The sequence below is a fragment of the Panthera tigris genome, chromosome D2 (assembly GCF_018350195.1).
Source record: "Panthera tigris isolate Pti1 chromosome D2, P.tigris_Pti1_mat1.1, whole genome shotgun sequence".
Taxonomy (NCBI): domain Eukaryota; kingdom Metazoa; phylum Chordata; class Mammalia; order Carnivora; family Felidae; genus Panthera; species Panthera tigris.
Genome location: NC_056670.1, coordinates 19,966,181 through 19,985,452, shown reverse-complemented (window position 1 = coordinate 19,985,452; position 19,272 = coordinate 19,966,181). Strand labels below are relative to the sequence as shown.

Genomic DNA, 19,272 nt, shown 5'->3' with positions numbered 1-19,272 from the left:
ATTCTATTAAATATATATTCTTTATTTTAGGGATCCCTTCTTTTTAAAGTGCCAGAGATGAAATATTTTGGGTTTAGTGGGCCATACTATCTCTGTTGCAACTATTTGACACTGCTGTTTTAGCTCAAAAACAGCCATAGACAATATGACAATATGTAAATGAATGTGTGGCTGTGTTTCAATAAAACTTTATTAACAAAGGCAGGTTTGCAGGCTACAGTTTGCTGACCCCTGCTGTAGTGAATAAATATTAGATAAAGGCAGTCTGGCTTTATATTATGTTTTCTTCCTTCTTAGATTAATTCAATAAGAAGTACATTTAATATATTTATTTCTATGCTTCTTCAAATAAGAAATAAATATAAATTTTAAAAAATCCAGAATATCACTGAATAACACCCAGTCTTTTACTTCAAAACCTTCTTTTTCTGGACTAATTAAAATACTTCTGTCCTTGAGCTTCTCGATCAGCTACACTTGTCTAACCAGCAAAGCTAAATACGTAAATGCAATTTTTTAACACACTGATGAGTGCAACTTAGAAAATCCTCAGTTAAATGAACACTAATTCAGATTTCGGGAAAAGACAATGAAATCAATACACTGAAATCCAATACACAGATGACAACCTTTTTTTGTGTTTGGTGTTAAAAAACAAGGTTCAGCAATTACACTTAATAAGTTATTGAACCATGGGCAATACATTAAATTTATGATACAAAGGCCTAACCTTAGATTCTTTTTGAGAGATACATGCTTGGGAATTATGGATTTAATCAGATGTTCTCTAACATGAAGTAAGCCAAACTGGAATGAAACTTAAAAACCATGTCTGGACTTGAAAAATACATACATTTATTGAAGTGTTCTAATTTTATGTTGCACTGGGTTAGCTATGCCCTAGCAATAATGACAACATTATTAGAAAGAATCGTGTTCAGGCGCTCTTCTCTTTAAGTCAGTGCATAATAATTTGGCTGATCAGTTTGGTCAAAATCCATGGTAGTGATGTTTCAGAAAACATCTTATTTCTGTCTCAGTTCAGGCAAAACCCAAACAGTAAATTAATGAATAAATTAACATATATAAAAAGCACATTCTATTTTGTGAGAACAGATTCGGTAACATGACTAGGATGGGGTCAAAAACAACCACGGATATTTATTTCAGATGCTGTTATTTAAGAACCACAAATAAAGATAATACAGATTAAACAGTGAAATAATCTTAAATACAGATTTTGCTGTTAGGGGAGTCATGAATCAAACGTTCCCATGAATCAATACACCGATTGGGTATTTTAGCTAAAACTAGTGGAGGTGTGTTTTTGGAAACACAATTTTCTATATTTCTGCTAACCTGTGTTTACTAGTTGCACTAAATAAATAAGAAATGAGATGACATTTTTCTTAGCAGTGGAAACAAGTTATGAGGCTTTAATAAGTGCTCAGTGAAAGCACAGCCATAGGTCAGTAAGCCATTTCATTCTAGAAGTAGTCATACACACAACCAAAACAAAGATGCCCAGGAAAGTAAATAAATAATGACTGACCTCTTGTTGCTGGAAGACATCTGTGTATTTGCCCAGGCCCAGTTTGCTAAAGAGCTCAGGGAGGTCAGAGCCTTTGAAAGAGCTGTTCAAGTTACAGCCATTGCTTCCTGTCAGTGAAGAAATGCAGTCCATATAATTGCTACTGCTGAGATAGTGCTCCGCTGAAAGACAAAGGAGAGGCAGGCTTCAAGTGAAAATGCCCAGAGACAACACAGTTTAATTAAAAATTTTAATCACTCAAATATTTTAGATTTCACTGTTAGACTGAATAGAGCAGTAATTGCAGAAATACTGTAATTCCTTACTGAAACATTGGCTTTTCATTAATGAAATGCTGGTTATTGCTTTAGAGAGGCTCTTGCCATTAAAATGTTACACTTGGGAGGCAGCAATTCACCAACAGTACCTCTGTAGTTAATAATCATTAATCATATTCTCCTGAGCATTCAGAAACATTTGCTCTTCATAATTGATTTGATGTGAATTAAATGAGAAATTGGAAGAAAGATCCCCAGGATACAATAAAGGTATGGGAAGTTACTGTGAGTCCAGGCTCCTTTTGGAAAGCAGGATAGCCCTCTGTGTTCACACTTGTGTTTTCCTGTGGTCAAAGGAATTGCAGGATATTGCAACGTGTAAATCTCATCCCTTACAAAAATATAATTAGGCAGTGAGTTCACAAAACAGAGCGCTTCCAAAATTAAGAGCAAATGCAAAGTTTAAGAATGGCGCTGGAGTTTCTGGATTATGACAGAAATGAATCTGAGCACTGGGTGTTGTATGGAAACCAATTTGACAGTAAATTTCATATATTAAAAAATAAAAAAAAATTAAAAAAAAAAAACAAAAAAAACCCTGAGAACAAACTGAGGGTGGATGGGGGGTGGGAGGGAGGGGAGGGTGGGTGATGGGTATTGAGGAGGGCACCTTTTGGGATGAGCACTGGGTGTTGTATGGAAACCAATTTGATGATATATTTCATATATTGAAAAATAAATAAAAAAAAAATGAATCTGTCTACTGAAAAAAATTCTAAGACAGCAAAACTAGACTTAACCTTGCCTCCATCATTGATTTGGAGGGCAAAGATTTCTCCACATTGTCTGTGGTGCTCAGACCCAATAACACTCACTGCTGGGTGATGGACTGGTGAGTCATACCAAGTACTTGACCAAATATTGAATATTTGAAACACTCTCTCAGAGCTGCTTTGGAGAGCCCAGTAGAGCCCTGCAGCTATCCCTACTTCCCTGACCAACAACTAGCTCTTATCCATGTGGGAATTCTTCCCCTTATACCAAAGTTGCAGCTGCAGGAATGATTCCAAGGTTGATGAGGGCAGAGGATGCTCACCTAGCTAATCAGATACATCTTATCTCCTCGGGCCAATGCATTCTCCAGATCTAAGAATCCTGTTCTAGATTGTTTTGTTTGCCACTAATCACCTTCTCTGGTCATTTCATTTCCCAAATGACAGTACATATACTTTCTATATTTCAAGGGGAAGGAATTTCCTGATCAAGTTTCTCTTTCTCTTAAAAATAGGTGTTTTAGGGGTGCCTGGCTGGCTCAGTCTGTGCACCATGCAACTCTTGATCTCTGGGTAGAATTCAAGCCCCACATTTGGTGTGGAGCCTACCTAAAATAAAAATTTAAGGGATGCCTGAGTGGCTCAGTCAGTTAAGCATAGGACTTTGGCTCAGGTCATTATCTGGCAGTTTGTGGAGCCCCCAGGTCAGGCTGTCTGCACAGTGCCTGTCAGCACAGAGCCCGCTTCAGATCTTCTGTCTCCCTCTCACTCTGTCCCTCCCCTATTCACGCTCTATCTCTCTCCTTCAAAAATAATAAAAAAATAATAAAAACAAAAATTTAAAAATATACATTAAAAAACAGATGTTTTATCTTTTGTGGGGAGAAAGTGTAGATGAAAGAACCTAGGACCAAGCCCTGGAGCGTTCCACCATTTAAAGGGAAGACCCAAAGTCATCAACCCAGTGAGGTATTGGCTCGAGGTTGACACAAAGCAAGAATGCAAAGAGCACATGGGAGTAACCACTGGAGTTGACAAGATGAAGGCTACTGAAAGGCTAACCATATAATTTACTGTTTAAACAATAAATTTACCCTCTTTGAGAACAGAAGAGGGAGCTACTGAGAATCACAATGGTACAACTGTTAACAGGCTCTGAGAAAAACCTAGACATTGTTAACTTTGAAAAGGATGTCATGAAAAATCATCTACAACTGTGGTCTTCAATACAGTAACCACTGGCCACATGTGGCTACTGAATGCCTGAAATGTGGGTAGTGGGAATTAAAATGTTCTGCAAGATTATAAAATCTATTCGTACCAGATTTTAAAAACTTAGTACAAAAAAGAATGTAAAATATCTCATAAAAATGTCTTTACATTGATTACATGTTTAAATAATATTTTACATATGTTGGGTTAAGCAAATATGTTAGTAAAACTGGGGAAAAAACAGAGGTTTCAAAATTAAATGTTCTTAGTGATATTTATTATGACACATAATTTCCCTTATATTTCTTTTTATCATAACTATTTATAGTTTTTATAATCTCTTTTAAACTCCTTATGTTTTTAAAGCATCTCACAAAAGCCAAACACCTGTTTTTCCTTAATCATTCCTTTTTATTAATGAGTTCCCTATCTTAACTCTCATCCTGAACTTAACTGCAATGCAGCTAAGTTGTACAGTCAATTTTAATTATCCAGTGTTAAGTGAAGGGAAAGGAGATAAAGACTGAAAAAGAAGCACAAAACGAATTTATATTGAGCCACAGAACAGAGATTATTTCCACCCCTAGATCTGCACCTGGCACCAGCCTGCCTCACAGCTCCATGCTCTTGTCAGTGGTGAGGTGCCCTGCCCACACAAGTTTCCTGGCTACTACTGATAATACACTTGGAATGTGTTTTTTTTTTTAGAGCTGGCTGACACCATGACTGGCCTTTTCAAATTGGAGACTCTTGAAAAAATGGCCAACCTAATTGATGGCAACAACTGACTGTTGCCAAGTGTCCACTACACTCACTTAGATTGCCTTTCTTCAAGTATTCTTCAAATACTCCAAACTATGTTTCAGGATCCCAAATTCATCAAAAACCCTGAAAAAGGCCATTAGGGGAATATCTTGTGATTACTATTGTCAATTCTTGTCTGCTTACCTATTTATACAGCCCAGAAGTGTGAGAGCTGTTACAGACAAAACCAATAGATGCATGCTGAGTCTTCATCACATTTGTTCAAAGCCAGAACCTGTATGCTTTAAACTTTTTCTTCCTATTTATGCCAACCTGGCTACATATTGTCATTTTAAAAAATTAAAACTTGCTCTTCACCTTTAGTTGCTACCCACTGGGCAGACTTTATTTTCCAAGATGCTAATTTGATCTCATTTGGCTCAACTCCTTTACATCCCTGTCTTTTCCTTATCATCTGGATGTTTGTGGGAGCATGACTCATCCATACATTCACTCAACAAACATTTACTGAATGCCTATCTGTGTCAGAACTGCTAGATATTTGGGAAGAAATAACAAATAAGCCTCTGCCTAACAATGCTCGGCACACGGGCAGTTTGTAAGTTTTTACTGAATAGATAACTATGGTTCCTAGCTTGTAGAGCTCAAATTATCCACAGGTATAACAAGAATGAGTGTGACAAGTGCTAAGTGAAAGCACAGACAAAATGCAGTGGAAACAGAGAACTCCACCATCTGCTTCACCTGGAAAAATAAGGAAGGCTTCATAGAGAAGGTGGCATGTGATGCCAAATACTTGAAGGCATGGGGTTCAGAGTTTATATTTGAGCATCACCCTAAATCAAATGGACAAATTCCAGACTGATTACATCTAAAAGTATTGTGAAAAGTCAAAGCTCACTTGATTTGTTCTGTTTACGTTTGGGGCTGCCAATAGAAGCGGCAAATTCACTAGGACTTGTGGGTCCTATTCCATTTCGGTCTCTCCAGTTATCAGATTCACCTCCACTTCCCAAGTGTTCACGACTGTTGGACCTCGAGAGGGACACTGACGAACCCTGTAGACAATCAAAGCCAGATGAGGAAATATTTAATAAGGTAGGTATCCTGAGCTTTGAGGAGAAAAGAATGCACGTTACACCACCACCATTTACTTCTATTGTTCACCACTGCTGATTCTCAGGAAGAGGCCATGCCATCTGTCTATAGGCCTTCTATCCTCCAGCCACCAAGGACACCTGGTAATATACACAGTATTCATTCACTCCTCCTTCATTATGAGAGCCCCCAGCACAAAGACTGAGTCCTATAAGATTTGGAGCAATGGATACTGAGATTCCTCCCTACTATGGAGAACCACACAGTAAGTCTTCCATCTGGTAGAGCAGAGATTCTCTGCCTTGTGTCACCCAAAAAGGACACATGGGAGGCGGTGTGCCTAGACCTAATGCTCTAACAAGTATACAGCTCCCAGGCTACTAGAGTCAGAGTGGAGAGAGGGTTGGCATTTCTTCCGTGTTACCCTCATCCAAACAATTATATGGTCTTTCTAATAAATTACAAATACCTGGAAATATTTCTAATTCCCCCAAATAAAAATTTAAAAGATCTCAAAGTTTGAACTGATTTGCATTTATTTATTCATTTAGTTAACCAAAGGCAATCTACTTTGTACTATATCTAGAGTTTTGAATTCAGGATTCCCCGGTTTTCAAAGTATCCTGTTTGTTAGATAAATTAAATTCTAATTAGTATATGTGCTGCCAAAGTGAGCACTGTTTGTTGGGGAATTCTAAGAGGATCTTTCACAATTCCATAAATTCACTTCGTTCAATCTCAGAGCAGCGTAACCACAACTGGCCATGCCCTCCTTTTTTTTTTCTTCATCTCTGGCCATGCCCCCCCTTTAACACCCTTTTCTTCAAACACTCCCCATGTGTTCTGCCCACTCCCTGTAGCCTTGCAGGATCCTCCTCCACTTTACCACTCCAAATATCACATTATCCTGGGGCTGGCCCTAACATGCCTTCTTGTCTCTCTCTACACTTGCTCATTAAATAATCTCAACCTCTTTCAGAGCTTAATGACAACCATGACTTTCAACGTTTTACTTCCAGATTTGACTTTTCTGTTGAAATTTATAATTGTGGAATTGCCTTGTAGGCATTTTAAACTTGGAATGCTTGAAATTTAATTGTTGACGACCCATTCCCACCAGCTAAACCCACACACACTCCTGCCCCAGAATTCCTGCATCTCACCCAGTTGCTCAAGCCGAACTTCTGAGTCATCTTCATTCCTCCTTCCCCCCACCACAAACAATTCATCAGCAAATTCTATAATCTCTTAACATACCCCAAATCTACCTTCTTCTTGCCATCTCCACAACTGTAGCCAATAGCCAGCCTCCTTATGAACATTTTATTCTATTCTTGCCTCCCACCCCAATATCCATTATCCAGAAAGCAACTAGGCTGATTTTTTAAAAGCAAATTAGAACAAATGATACCTTCTGTGTAAAGTCTTATAATGCTTTTCCAGTACTTTGTCACAGGCTAAGATGCTCCCTAGCTGATCCTCTGCCTCTCTGTCTTCCCTTCCCACTGCCCTTCCCACCCAACTTCTGCTCCATGAACTTACCAGCTGGTTCTGACTTCAGGATGATTATGCCAGGATGATCAAAGCCTATTACTGTTTCCCTAGATCTTCACAAAGCTGACCCTTTCCTGTCATCTAAGTCTTAGCTTGAATGCCATCTGCTCATTAAGGCCTGCTATGACTACCCACTCTAAAGCAGGCTCTGTTGCTTATTTATCAGGGACTTTTATTACCTAATGGCTTCTTGTTTGTTTTGTATCTCTCTGTACCTAACAAACAGAAAGTTCTATCCATGAAACCAAGAACCTGTATTTAAGCACTGTATCCCTCAAATTGTGTCTGGAACACAGAAAATGCTCCATAAATATTTGCGGAATTACTGAATCTAGAGATACCTACCTTTTTATACATCTATAAAGAATTCTAATTCCCTTTGCTATGGGATGCCCTTTGTTGACTTTTGGGAAGGGGCAGAGGGAAGGAAAGCTCCTGAGACCAAAGAATGGTGTTTTCAGTTAAAACTATCTTTAACATCATACTTCAACCAAAATGAATCCAATGTAGCAAGGGAAATAAGAACATGCTCAAAACTGGCAATTACCAGAACGTCAATGAGATCATTATTATAGTATTTATATGTATATTTAAAATTCTACATCTAAACTCTTTGAGTATTAAAAAAAAACCACTCATCTAAGATCTAAGCTGACTTAACGCACACAGCTATATCAGATCTGGCTAAACATGGTGATTTTAAAACCATTAAGTAAAACGTTCTCTTGTGATACCTACTAGTTCATGATCTACTCACTAATCCAAAGTGTCACAAAGCACAGCTCATCTCCATTCTTGGATTTGTAAGACTGAAAATAATCAGACAACTTCATTACTCTTAGTGGTGGAGAAATTAAAAATCATCTTTGATTCTCAAGGCATGTTTTTATTGGCTTTAGAGAACATGTAGCAGAGATGAGTGGCAAATAGAAAAGGAAAATCCCAGAGCTTTTGTAGATCTGTTGATGTTACAGAGATAATGCAGGTCAAAGCAGCCTTTTGTTCCACCTTTCATGTCTCAGTATATGACCAAGTAAATTGGGTCATATTTTTGAGTAGTGGAAAAAAAAAAATGCCTCAAGCTGCCTGCTTCTTATCTAAAGGAGCTCTTTGGAACAGGCTCATTTCTCAAAGCTGCCCTCAAACTGCAAACAACTGCTTAAGTCTAGCTTCTCAGAAATCTGAATAAGAAGCTCAGAGCATCAACTTCTTGCCTCAAGCAAGCTTCCTAGGGCAGGAAATTCCATGAGCCTTGATCCCTGGCCCATACCCATCAGAACCTACTGGCTAAACAAACATGCTTCTCCTCATAGATCAGCATTCTACTTGTCTATTTGGGTTTGTTTTGTTTTCTTTAGAATGTTAAAAAAAAGTGTTTCATGTCATCTTCTAATTTCAAAATATTAGTGCTATGTATAAGCAGAGAGGTGGTCAATCCTTCAATAAAGATTTTTAAGTTCTCTCTACTTTTCTTCTCTGTCCCACCCTGTCTCCATGTCCTAACCCAAAGAAGCAATCCTCACTGCTCAGTTTTTAATCCTTCTGAGCTATAGCAGAATAAAGGGAAAGGCATGCATGTGCAGATAGCAACTGCTGCATAATATCAGATCATGCTATCGTAAAGGACTCTCTCATCCCCTTTCAATGGATTTGGGATGAATGAAGAAAAGTTCGAGTCCTACACAACAGGGAAAATATAGAATGCTATTACCGAAGAAATCTTGGTTATATCTTTTCATCAGCATTGTTGAAGGGGCTATAAACAAAAACAGGTTATAAGGTGAAAGCCCATGCACTAATCTAGGTGTTCACACCCTCTCCCCCACCTTCCAGTGTGAATAGGTTGCTAGATATTAACTAGGAAGGTGGAACAGACTAGCCCAAGATAGCCAAAAGAAAAAGCTACAGGAGCCACTGTACTCAGCCACTGAGTCAGGACCCTGGCACATCCCTGCCCACAGAAGGTGGTCTATCCATCCTTTGACAAGTGCTGGAGCAGAAGAGTCTTTTAAGTTCTGAAATAATTTCTGCATTGTCCTCCTAGTGTTACATCTCTGTAAAGCAGTGTTTCCAGAAGGGTGTCTGCATCAGAATTGTACTAGACTTTTCCTGAAAATGTAGATTCTTGGTTTTTGCTCCCCATCTAATGAATGAGATCCTGGAGAAAGTATCTTCATTTTTATCAAGCTCTCTAAAGAGAATCTTATGTCTGTTAAAGTATGGCCACATGGTTCTAGATCATTTACTTATCACCTTTGCTATGTACCCTCTTGGGTTAAACCATTAGGAAGAGAAGTATAAAGGAAATTTTGTAAAATAAATTCAAGTCTTTTCTGTGACACCTACTGCCATGATCTCATGTAAAACACTTAACTGATCAGGGCCCTTCTTTCCTCACTGGGAGCTTGTAGGGACTGAATAAACTTGAGGATGAAAATGCACCTTATTAACTACAAACAAATTATGTGATTTACGATAATTGTTACTAGCACATTATGTGTTCATATAATACTCCAAGGCATTCCTTTGGAAATAAAAAGCATATCTAGCTGGACATAATCTCAACTTTCAGCAGGTGGTTGGTCTTCTTCAGGGTAAAGTTCTCCAATTTGAAAGAATAGTACCTGTCAAATATTACTGAGAACTTACCACACACTGTGCTACGTACTGGAGGGTTTCTTCCAGGTCATCTTCAAATTAACTCAAATTAGAAAACAAGTACAGAGGAGAGAAGTCACTCATCAAAGCTGAACATCTTATTAGTGGTGGGTGTCACATCCCACAGCCCCTTCACTTGACAACTACATTATTAGAATGGTCATCATTTCAAACTAACACAGTGTTGGTCTTTAAGCATACATCTGAATTAGCATTTCTTGAGTAAAATATTTTATCTCTGAAACTAGAGAAATACGATCAACCACTTAACACTTCACTCTGCCAAAGGCACGCGTGAGAATTGGCTATAGGTGTATCAACTGAAAGCCTAAGAATTAGCACAGCAGTTTTAAGGTCTCTACCAACAAAAGGAAATGTTAATTTTCTGTCAGAACTATAATGGCAGAGAGTGGAGTATGCCTCGTAGAACCTCGAAATTTTTCATAATGGTTCCTGTGTTCTAGCTGCTGACAGTAACTTCAATCTTTATATACAGCCTGCCAGGTTGCTACTAGATAGAAGTCTGACAATGAAATTCACATGAGACTGTTCTTTTTAGTATTTTCTTTTACACTAAAAAACAATGAAAAAATTGCATATTTCCTTTTGCCATTCTTCAACAGTCTAATTTATTACAAAGAAAATTGGTGCAGAAAAAAGGTCAATCTACAATGGCTAATGATTTTGAAACCCTTAACCAGTAATTGTTTTGCAGCCTACAGTGTTCTGGCTGAACACTGTGATTCTTGAATTAATCATTTTTATCCACGTTTGGGTTTGCATTCTATCCCCAGTATTGTGTATGCATGTGTGTACTCTAATTCCACCCTGGCTCACAAAAGGCTTACAGCCAAAATCTGATACTGTCAGATTGAAAAGGCCTTGCTTAGCAAGTCACGTGGAGCCTGGCTGAGAAGTATGGAATGCTGGATCCTTTCCCCATGTGGCAAGGATGCCAGCTTCCCAGTCTCACCCTGAGCAGTGCAGCCAACATCTGGGAAACATAAAATTTTGGAGCTCTTGTTTATGATACTTCCTGCTGTGTTCCTGGCACATCTGAACATGCTGAATATTTAACTCATATCTGAAAACTTATTTTTGTTGAATATTTGCTTTTTTCCCCTTTGGTGCCTGCTAGTGATACTCTTAAATAAAGGGATTCTTTATATATTTTTATGGAATAGTACATCTGTCCTTTGCTTAATCTCAGCCCTGCTCTATCATTTATGACACTTTCTCCCCCTAACAAAAACACATTTATCCAAATTTACATCTCTGTAACAGCTTATCAACAACTTTTAAAGAAGGTATATAAAGATAGTAACATACTACGTTGAATCAATTTGATAGCAACATGTTCACAGGAATAGAAATTAGAACAAATCACCATTAACGACTTCTCTTTATGTAAATAAAGAATGGTACCTCTCTTGTTTGCTGAAAGAACAGACAGGAAGAATGGGTAGGGCACAACTGTACAAACCTCAAAAGTGGTTGTCATTGTGGGCTTATAGGACACATGGTTGGCCCTTCTCAGCTCCTTTATAGTTTCAGCTGGCATGGATTTAGAAAACCCAAGGCCACTCCAGGTATTTGTGGGTGTTCTGACCTCCGTCACCACTGGTTTCTTTAACATAGCTTTGGGAAACAGAACATAAAACAAATGTTTGGTATTTTCAATGTTTTTCTTAAATAAAATATTGATGAATGTTGTTTCTTTGATAAAATGTAAAGAAATTATCACTGAAAATTATTTCTTAACATAAAATACCTTAAAACAGCTTCATAAAACACTCAATACCAAGTAAACTGAAAAATGCTACATTATTTCTTAATTGATCTCATGCTATTCTAATCAACAAAATACATTCAACCTCAACAAAATGTGTACAACTTGAACCTAAACATTCTAAATTTCTTTTTATGAAGGTACAATTGCTCAATTCAACATGAATACTAGAAAGCCTTTTATGGCTCTACTAAAAACATATATATTATATATATATATTAATATTATTATATATAATTATATATTATGTTAATATATATTAATATAGATCATTAATATAGCACAAACCTTTAGTTGCTAATAGTTTCTTTTGTTCATAGTCAAATGCCTGAAAATAAAACAGAAAATATCTTTATTGCCAGTCTATCCAAATGTCATGCCAACACTCCATAATTACGAACAAAGGTTTTGACTATAGTCCATGAATCCGCCTGGGACACATGCTAAGCTTTGCACCACAATGTGAATCCAGTGCAAGTCTGATACATTTCAACATGTTTTCAAACTAATTAATTAGAATAAATTAACTACTTCTGACATGACAGTGATAGATTTAGAAATTTTCCTTCAAAAGAAAAAAATATCCTACTTACTGTATTTAATGCACTAGGGCCAATATATGCTAAAGTATAGTGAATAACCTAAAAGTATTAGAGCTAAGTTTCAAAACACGCATCTCCCAAATGCTTTCTGGTTATCTACTGGCCTCTTTGTTTCTGTACATCCTCTCCTCATTTAAGTAAAGGATGGCATGAAATGGGATGATGTTAAGACAACTTAAGAAATTATTTGGCCTAATTGGCATACTCTTTGCTTTTGAAGTGGGATAAATGACTAATGTCTAGCTTTGATCTGTAATGACATTAAGCAATACAATAAAATTAAACCTAGTTACTTTTTATTGTACAGGACTAGGAGGTCATCATTCATTCTTTCCATTCATATTGAATAAATGAGTATTCAGTCAGTCATGTCTAGTAGGGACCAAGGCAGGGCATTTTGAAGAAATTAGTCCAGACATAGCTACATCTCAAATGCTACTTCAGTGTTCTCAGCTCTCCAATTTAGGGGATAGCTAAGACTTAAGAATGTCTCAAAGGCCTACCAGGAGGGCCAAGAACCAACTAGGGAGAGTTCTTTTGACCCTTCCTCCAGGAGGACTATACCATCATATATAGGGTGCCCATGTATGTTGCAGTCTGAAACAGGACACTTCTGAGAGTGAAATGTGCTACACATAAAAATTAGGCCAGAATTATAAAAGTCAATGGGCTCATCCAGACAAACCAGGATGTGTGATTAACTCCAAGAACATGACAGTAAATCAGGAGAGCCAGGTTTTTAGATAACACAGGTCGATAATGTTTTTGAAATCCTAGGTCTAAAATGGCCTTGGGAATTAAAATCAACTTGTAATGATTAATGTCTATCGGTAAGGTGTGGGGAGATCTTAAATTCACTTGTTCAGTAAATATTTATTGAGTGTCTTCTGGTTAAAGAGACTGTGCTGCTCTTTGTGGAAGAATATAACAATGCATCAAAAATTGTCTAGACCCTCAAAACGTATAATCTTAGTGGGGATGGGTAAAAGAAACAACTAAAATTAGGAAGTGAGAAAAGTGTGAAGAGAGAGCTGGAGATACAGCATTCCAAGAATGGTCAGGAGACAGAGATCATTTTTAGCTGCAGGAATCATCAGTTAAGTCTTCAATCTCTCCCTCTGTCAATGCTTGGTGACTATTATCATTCAGTTCTTAGTGACTTTAAAAGTTAGCTCTTCATTAATGACATAAATAAATCTATTTAAGTTGAAACTCTATCACCAAGAACATTCTTATCCATCCCAAAAGAAAGGAACATGAAAATGATTCACTGTAGATGTAAACCTACATCTACAAAGAAAAGAAGCACCAGATGGACAAAAATTAGAAAAAGGGATAATATAGGGGATTAGAAATTGCTTATATAAGAAAATTTTAATTTGTGAACTAAAATAAATCCACCAGAGAAAATGTAAATGTTTTATAAAAACATTTATCTAAAAACTCATAAAAATGTTCAAATGTGAAGGATTAAAAAAACAAACAGGCCTGAACTGTAGCTTTCACTAACATCATAAAAGTATAATTTAGTTCCATGAGTTAATTTCTTTGACATACCTGTGATAGCTTGTTTTTAGGATTCTGTGAAAAGTTATGCCCTTCTTTGGGAGGTTCGGGGAGGGTTGTGGATAACACATCTTTTACTATGAAGTAGGAAAGTCTACCTAGCAATTCTGATACTGAAATAGGATGTTTATACGAATCTCTGAAAGCACAAAGTACAAAATCTTTACCTTTCATATTGTAGTTTACACGGAAATCAAATTTTCAAATTTCATGATCAATAGTCCACTCTGAATAACTAGCCTAATACTTTAAAAATGGATAGAAAGAATATCCCTGCTTAGGAAATAATCATAAAATTCTCTCAACTAACATAGTTATCAATAATATTTAGCATTTACTTTCAAAAACCTAAAGCTTCAGATTAGTTATTTTTATAACTATCTAAATGACACTAAATTTATCATCTCCATTAAATAGATAGAAGAATATTATATTTACCCAAGACTAAGTCATGAGGCAGTAATACTTAAAAATAACAGCTTTCACATGTATGTAAACTTTTTTAAGTGGCCGATAAGTGATGTCATTTGTGTAAGATACAGTGATGTAAAACATTTTATGTCAATTTTAATATTGTATTTTAAAGAATTCTTCTTGGTTAAGCTAACTCCTGCTTTTCATTTTTAACATTTATGGCATACCAATTCTTAACTACTGTGTATACATTTAAATTTAATTTTGACTACAATGCAGAAGGAACCCCTAATTCTGCTCTACTGTTAACCATTCACTGAATTTCCCATTCCCTAACCCAACCTCCTACATTTGGAAGACTCTCTCATTTTTTACCATTACCTGCATGTTGACATATGATGGCCTTGGGGCCAGGCAAGTCCTTTCAGAGTTCTGCTGGGCAGCTGCAGCCCTCTCAGCAGCACGCTCACTTCCAGGAGCCTTTTTGTCAGCCAAAGGGCTTTCTGCAGCACTTAGTTCAGGATCTGAGAGCAGTCTGTCAGTACTGCTGTGAAACAGTTTGGAATTTAACACTCCATATTTATATACAAATGTACTGAACATCCCCTATGTGCCACATTTACTATACATCTATACCACTGTCAGCTATTTATATGTATTATTTCATTTAGTCCTCACAATCCCTCTCTGAGGTAAGTAGTAGACAGATAAGGGAAGTACCTTACCCAAGGTCATACCTCTGATAAATGGTAAAGCTGAAATTTGAACCCAAGCATATGACTCTAGAGCTGCAGTTGAAATGATTTCATGATACACTTTGATAAACATTGTATGTATGACATATTCTATATGGTACATATGGAATAGACACACAGACAAGATTTCTAATTTGCACATATCAAGAAGATAGCAATGAGTCATGCATGCGCAGTCTAAAAAGAGTCAATCTGAAGGCATGTAGATGATCCAATTTGTGTATGTGAAATGCATATGATATTGCTAACAAATCTAATAAGATACAGATAGCAGATAAATAAGTATTTCCAACACCTGTTCAGGGTGCATGGATGAACATAACGGCTCCGTAAAATAGGAAAAATGATCTGAATTACAAGATTGGTAATGCCCTATACAAATGCACCTCAAGTTCAAATCTAATTCCAGGTTAAGCTTAAGTAAAGGAGAAATAAGAAACAGTATTATTAGTCAAAGAGCTGATCTGTTCATTCATTCTTTCTTTTATCACTCACTATTATATCATGCCAGGGGATTCAGAAGAATTCATAACAGGCTATTGGAACAGAAAAGGAGGAGCAATGAACTCTGTTTGCTGACAAAAGTTCACAAAGGCTTCACATAGGACGTCAGAACTGGAATTTAAAGGGCATCTACAGGTTTACCAGCATGAAGGACAGGAGAAAAGCACAAGCAAAGGAAAGGAAGGAGGTAATGTGGACAGCTGGTGCATTTAAAGCCAGAGTGTAATAAGATGAGACTTGTGTGTTCAAAAAACTGCTGGAAGGAAATAAAGGACTGACTGAGCTGCTGAGAGGGTGGAGGCAGGGAGACTGTTCTGGAGGTTGCAGCTTAATTCAAATGAGAGGTAAGTTCAGAACATACTTAATGATGAAAGGAAAAGGCATTCCCTTCAAATGCTTCAATACAGGGAAAAAAGCAAATTTACCTCTCTAACCTATGCTGAATAATGTTCACTGTGGCTCTTAGTACCATGTGAAGAAAAACACAGATAAAGCAGATTTGGACAAAATGGGAACAACAGTAATTAACTGACAAAAGGGTTTATAAAAGCAAAAAAAAAATTTGGTAAGAAAAAGAGGAAATAAAAATATAAAGGCTATATTTAAGATATTCTCCTCTGTAAGGATATACAAGAAAACTAGTAAGACAGTAGAGGAAATTGGGTGGATGGAGATGGATGGGAGCAAAACCTTTAAACACAGAAGCTTTCCACTGTATTTTTGAAGTATGAATAGATTGTCTATTTGAAGAAAATAAAGTAAATGGGAAAAGAAAATAGAGTAAGGATAACACGTCTGTAACTGTGCTATGGTAAGGAGAGTTACAGTTAATACATTGTACTCACTGTGGTTTATAATAAATAAAATCATGAAACTGTGAAATATTTATTATCAAAATTAGCAATTAACTACCTTGAAATAAGGAAGCCAGAGTTTAAGTTAAAGACTCAAAGCAAAATAGAAAATTCACAGCAGGAAAAGTTCTAACAGAAAAATCAGACAGTAAATATTGCCCTGCTAAAGTTTCAGAACAATAGGGATGGGTTTAGAAGACCCAGATATAAACCTAGCCAGTTGTAGAGAAGACATGAGTGAAAATTACCAGATGCTATTCCTTAATACAATTTTTAAAAGGAAAAAGAAAAGTATAAAGAAAAATAAAAAACACTCTTGAAGAAGATCAAATCCACTTGATTAAAACAAACTCAGCCCATTACATTTTATTTCAAAGGATCAAGGGATTTTAAAGATTAAAATACATACTGTAAGTGTGAGTTTTTCGTGCCCTGTAATAGTTCTACTGTCTGCCTTTTGGCACAGGAAACTTTGGAGGGACCCATCATCTGTTTCAGGTCACCCGCATTCCCAGAATGGGAAGGACTTCGAGGCATGCCTACTTCAACAAAAGCATCGTTACAACCTGCAGAAGGGATAAAGTGAAAGTGTCAGCTTATCGTCAACGACCACTTATGACAGAAACAAATCAGAACCCAACTCTAGGAAGACCCAGGCATACCAGCTTTCAACTGCAAAGAAGGCAGCTTAAATTCAAGCTGTCTCAAATTTCACCCAAGATGAAATATGAAGAGAGACCCTCATAATTTTTAAAAGATTATTAGGGGTGAAAGGGTTATAAAAAAAAGAAATAACTCTACTTGGAAAAAAATCATGTGTGTACATTTAGTAAATTGACGCCTTCCTCTTACATAATTACACTTCAATTTAGGAAGTTCCAATGTAATGGGAAGTGATTTCTTTCTGTGGGAAGTGTTTTTCAGTTTATCTTTTCCATGTTCTTTGGAATTTTATTCAAGATGTCTTTCTGCATCCTTGAGGCAAGATGAGTCATAACTGGTTAGCAAAACCAACTTGAAATCACTGCAGAGACTTTTTACAACCCCCTTTATCCAAGTAACAGACCAGGCTGAAGTTCAGAAGGGAAGATACCTTCTGCAGGGTTTGATTTGGGAGATGCCTGCTCAGGTCCAGTTGTTTGTCTAGATGGATCACTGTGATTCCCACTCAGTACTTTTTCTCCAAGTGATGAGGTGGATATTGCACCATATTTTATATTTGGAGACTAAAATAATAATAGAAAATAACATACAGATATGGTCACAATTCTAAAATTCATTGCAGGTGAAAGTGTAAACATATTACCAGTGGCTTATCTCTTAGAAACAGCATAGATCACACTACTCTAGCAAAGGACATTACCTGTGCATGTCCATTTAAAGAAGCAGAGATTTTTTTTCCTTCTGTCTGCATACTGTTGATATGGACATCAACAGGAGTCAAGCCAGGAGGGGGAGATGGAGCTGTGTGCCCATAGGTGGGCACTCCAGACAACAAAATATTGGTTAATGTGGCTTGGGCAGTAGATGGAATCATAAGATGTGGTATAGCAGAAAAACCTGTAACAACATTTCATGAAGACAGATATTAGACCGGAAAAAACTCAGATTCAACAAACATTACTTTATTATTTTCAGAAAAACAAAAATACCCCTCATTTTTTTGCTATAAATTCAGAAGAGAATTCAATTTTGATACCTCCTCTGTAAAAAGGTTTAACATTACTATAAAAACACAAAATAATGTTAAAATGGAACAAGACTTTAGAGAAAATTTAATGTAAGCTCTTCATAGTACCGATGAGGAAACAAGCTAGATTTAGCATGTCCATATGACTACCAAGCACATCTGTCCGAATGGAACCTACATTTGTTAATTACCAGGTCAGTGACCTTCTGGTGTCTTTGCCACTGCTTCCTGCTCATCGCACTCTTCTTCCTGATCTGCTTGTCAGGTCTGAACACTGTATTTCACTTTTATGAAAAACCCACTGCTTGTCATGCTTCATTTTAACTAATTTACACATTGGGGAATTTGTGTTTACCTGCAGTATGCTTTGAACCATAATTTTTCTCTAAGGAAACAGAGCCATTAGTGAATTTTACTTAAAAACTGATACCTAAGAATGCATGCCTTTGACTGTATTTGAATTATACTCACCTGTGGCACTTGAAGTGTTAGCAAGTGGGGGTGCCCATAATGTGGGACTCGGGGTGCCAGAACTTGGACTTTGCAAAGGACTGACTGAGCTATTAAGAGCGTTCAAGAGTGAGTTTGGGGTTGTTGATGTGTTTAGAGATAAGGTGGTAGGCCCCAAAAGACCTGCAATAAATGAATGTAAAGTCAATATGCAAAAATTCAAGATTTGAAAATACAGATGGCACCAATATTGCCAGTTGGAATGCACAGATATAATCTGATATTTTCTAAATATAAAGAACAGGTTACCTTCTTTCAAACATCCACGTGAAATATTGCATGATACAACTCCGACACAGAACTCAGACTATCCACAAACATATGCTGGTCAGAAAATGGGAGATAGGTGTGTGCAAACCAGGGAAACGATCAGGGTCCCTGAGCACTGCCAGCTGCTCTGCATTCATCTCAACTAGCCAGGATGAACCAAATTCTGTTCAAGTGGAAGCTCATTTTTATTTCTCTGCATAACTCACTGTTTTCGGTTTCCAAACTAACTCTTTTCAAACCACCTGCAATTAGCAGAGAACAGGGGAATGTTCTCCTGCAGCAGAATAACTTCATTTGGCCCATTTGTGGATAGGCCGAGCCACTTGGAACAGTTTTCATTCATGTGTCAAAACAACCTCTCTGGTACTCCATCTCAATGTGTATGAAACTTTCCTCAGAAACGATTTTTTGTTTCTTGCTTGTTTAAAGGATTTAATGTTTGATTTAAG

At 37.0% G+C, this 19,272-nt stretch overlaps 1 protein-coding gene across 9 annotated transcripts in view; it reads right to left on the bottom strand.

Annotated features, from left to right (window-relative positions):
* The window catches only part of BICC1 (BicC family RNA binding protein 1), a 285,342-nt gene that overhangs the window by 9,077 nt on the left and 256,993 nt on the right, over positions 1-19,272 (bottom strand). For 7 of the 9 annotated variants that reach the window (XM_042960566.1, XM_042960568.1, XM_042960570.1 and 4 more), the window contains 9 exons: positions 18,515-18,676; positions 17,717-17,913; positions 17,447-17,579; positions 16,763-16,919; positions 14,622-14,787; positions 11,947-11,986; positions 11,353-11,507; positions 5,461-5,617; positions 1,553-1,713 (listed from right to left, as the gene is read on the bottom strand). In XM_042960566.1, the coding sequence (XP_042816500.1) occupies positions 1,553-1,713; positions 5,461-5,617; positions 11,353-11,507; positions 11,947-11,986; positions 14,622-14,787; positions 16,763-16,919; positions 17,447-17,579; positions 17,717-17,913; positions 18,515-18,676 (1,328 nt within the window). Of the gene's footprint in view, positions 1-1,552; positions 1,714-5,460; positions 5,618-7,948; positions 8,021-11,352; positions 11,508-11,946; positions 11,987-14,621; positions 14,788-16,762; positions 16,920-17,446; positions 17,580-17,716; positions 17,914-18,514; positions 18,677-19,272 lie in introns of those variants that run through there. The other 2 variants (XM_042960567.1, XM_042960572.1) reach the window with 2 other exon arrangements.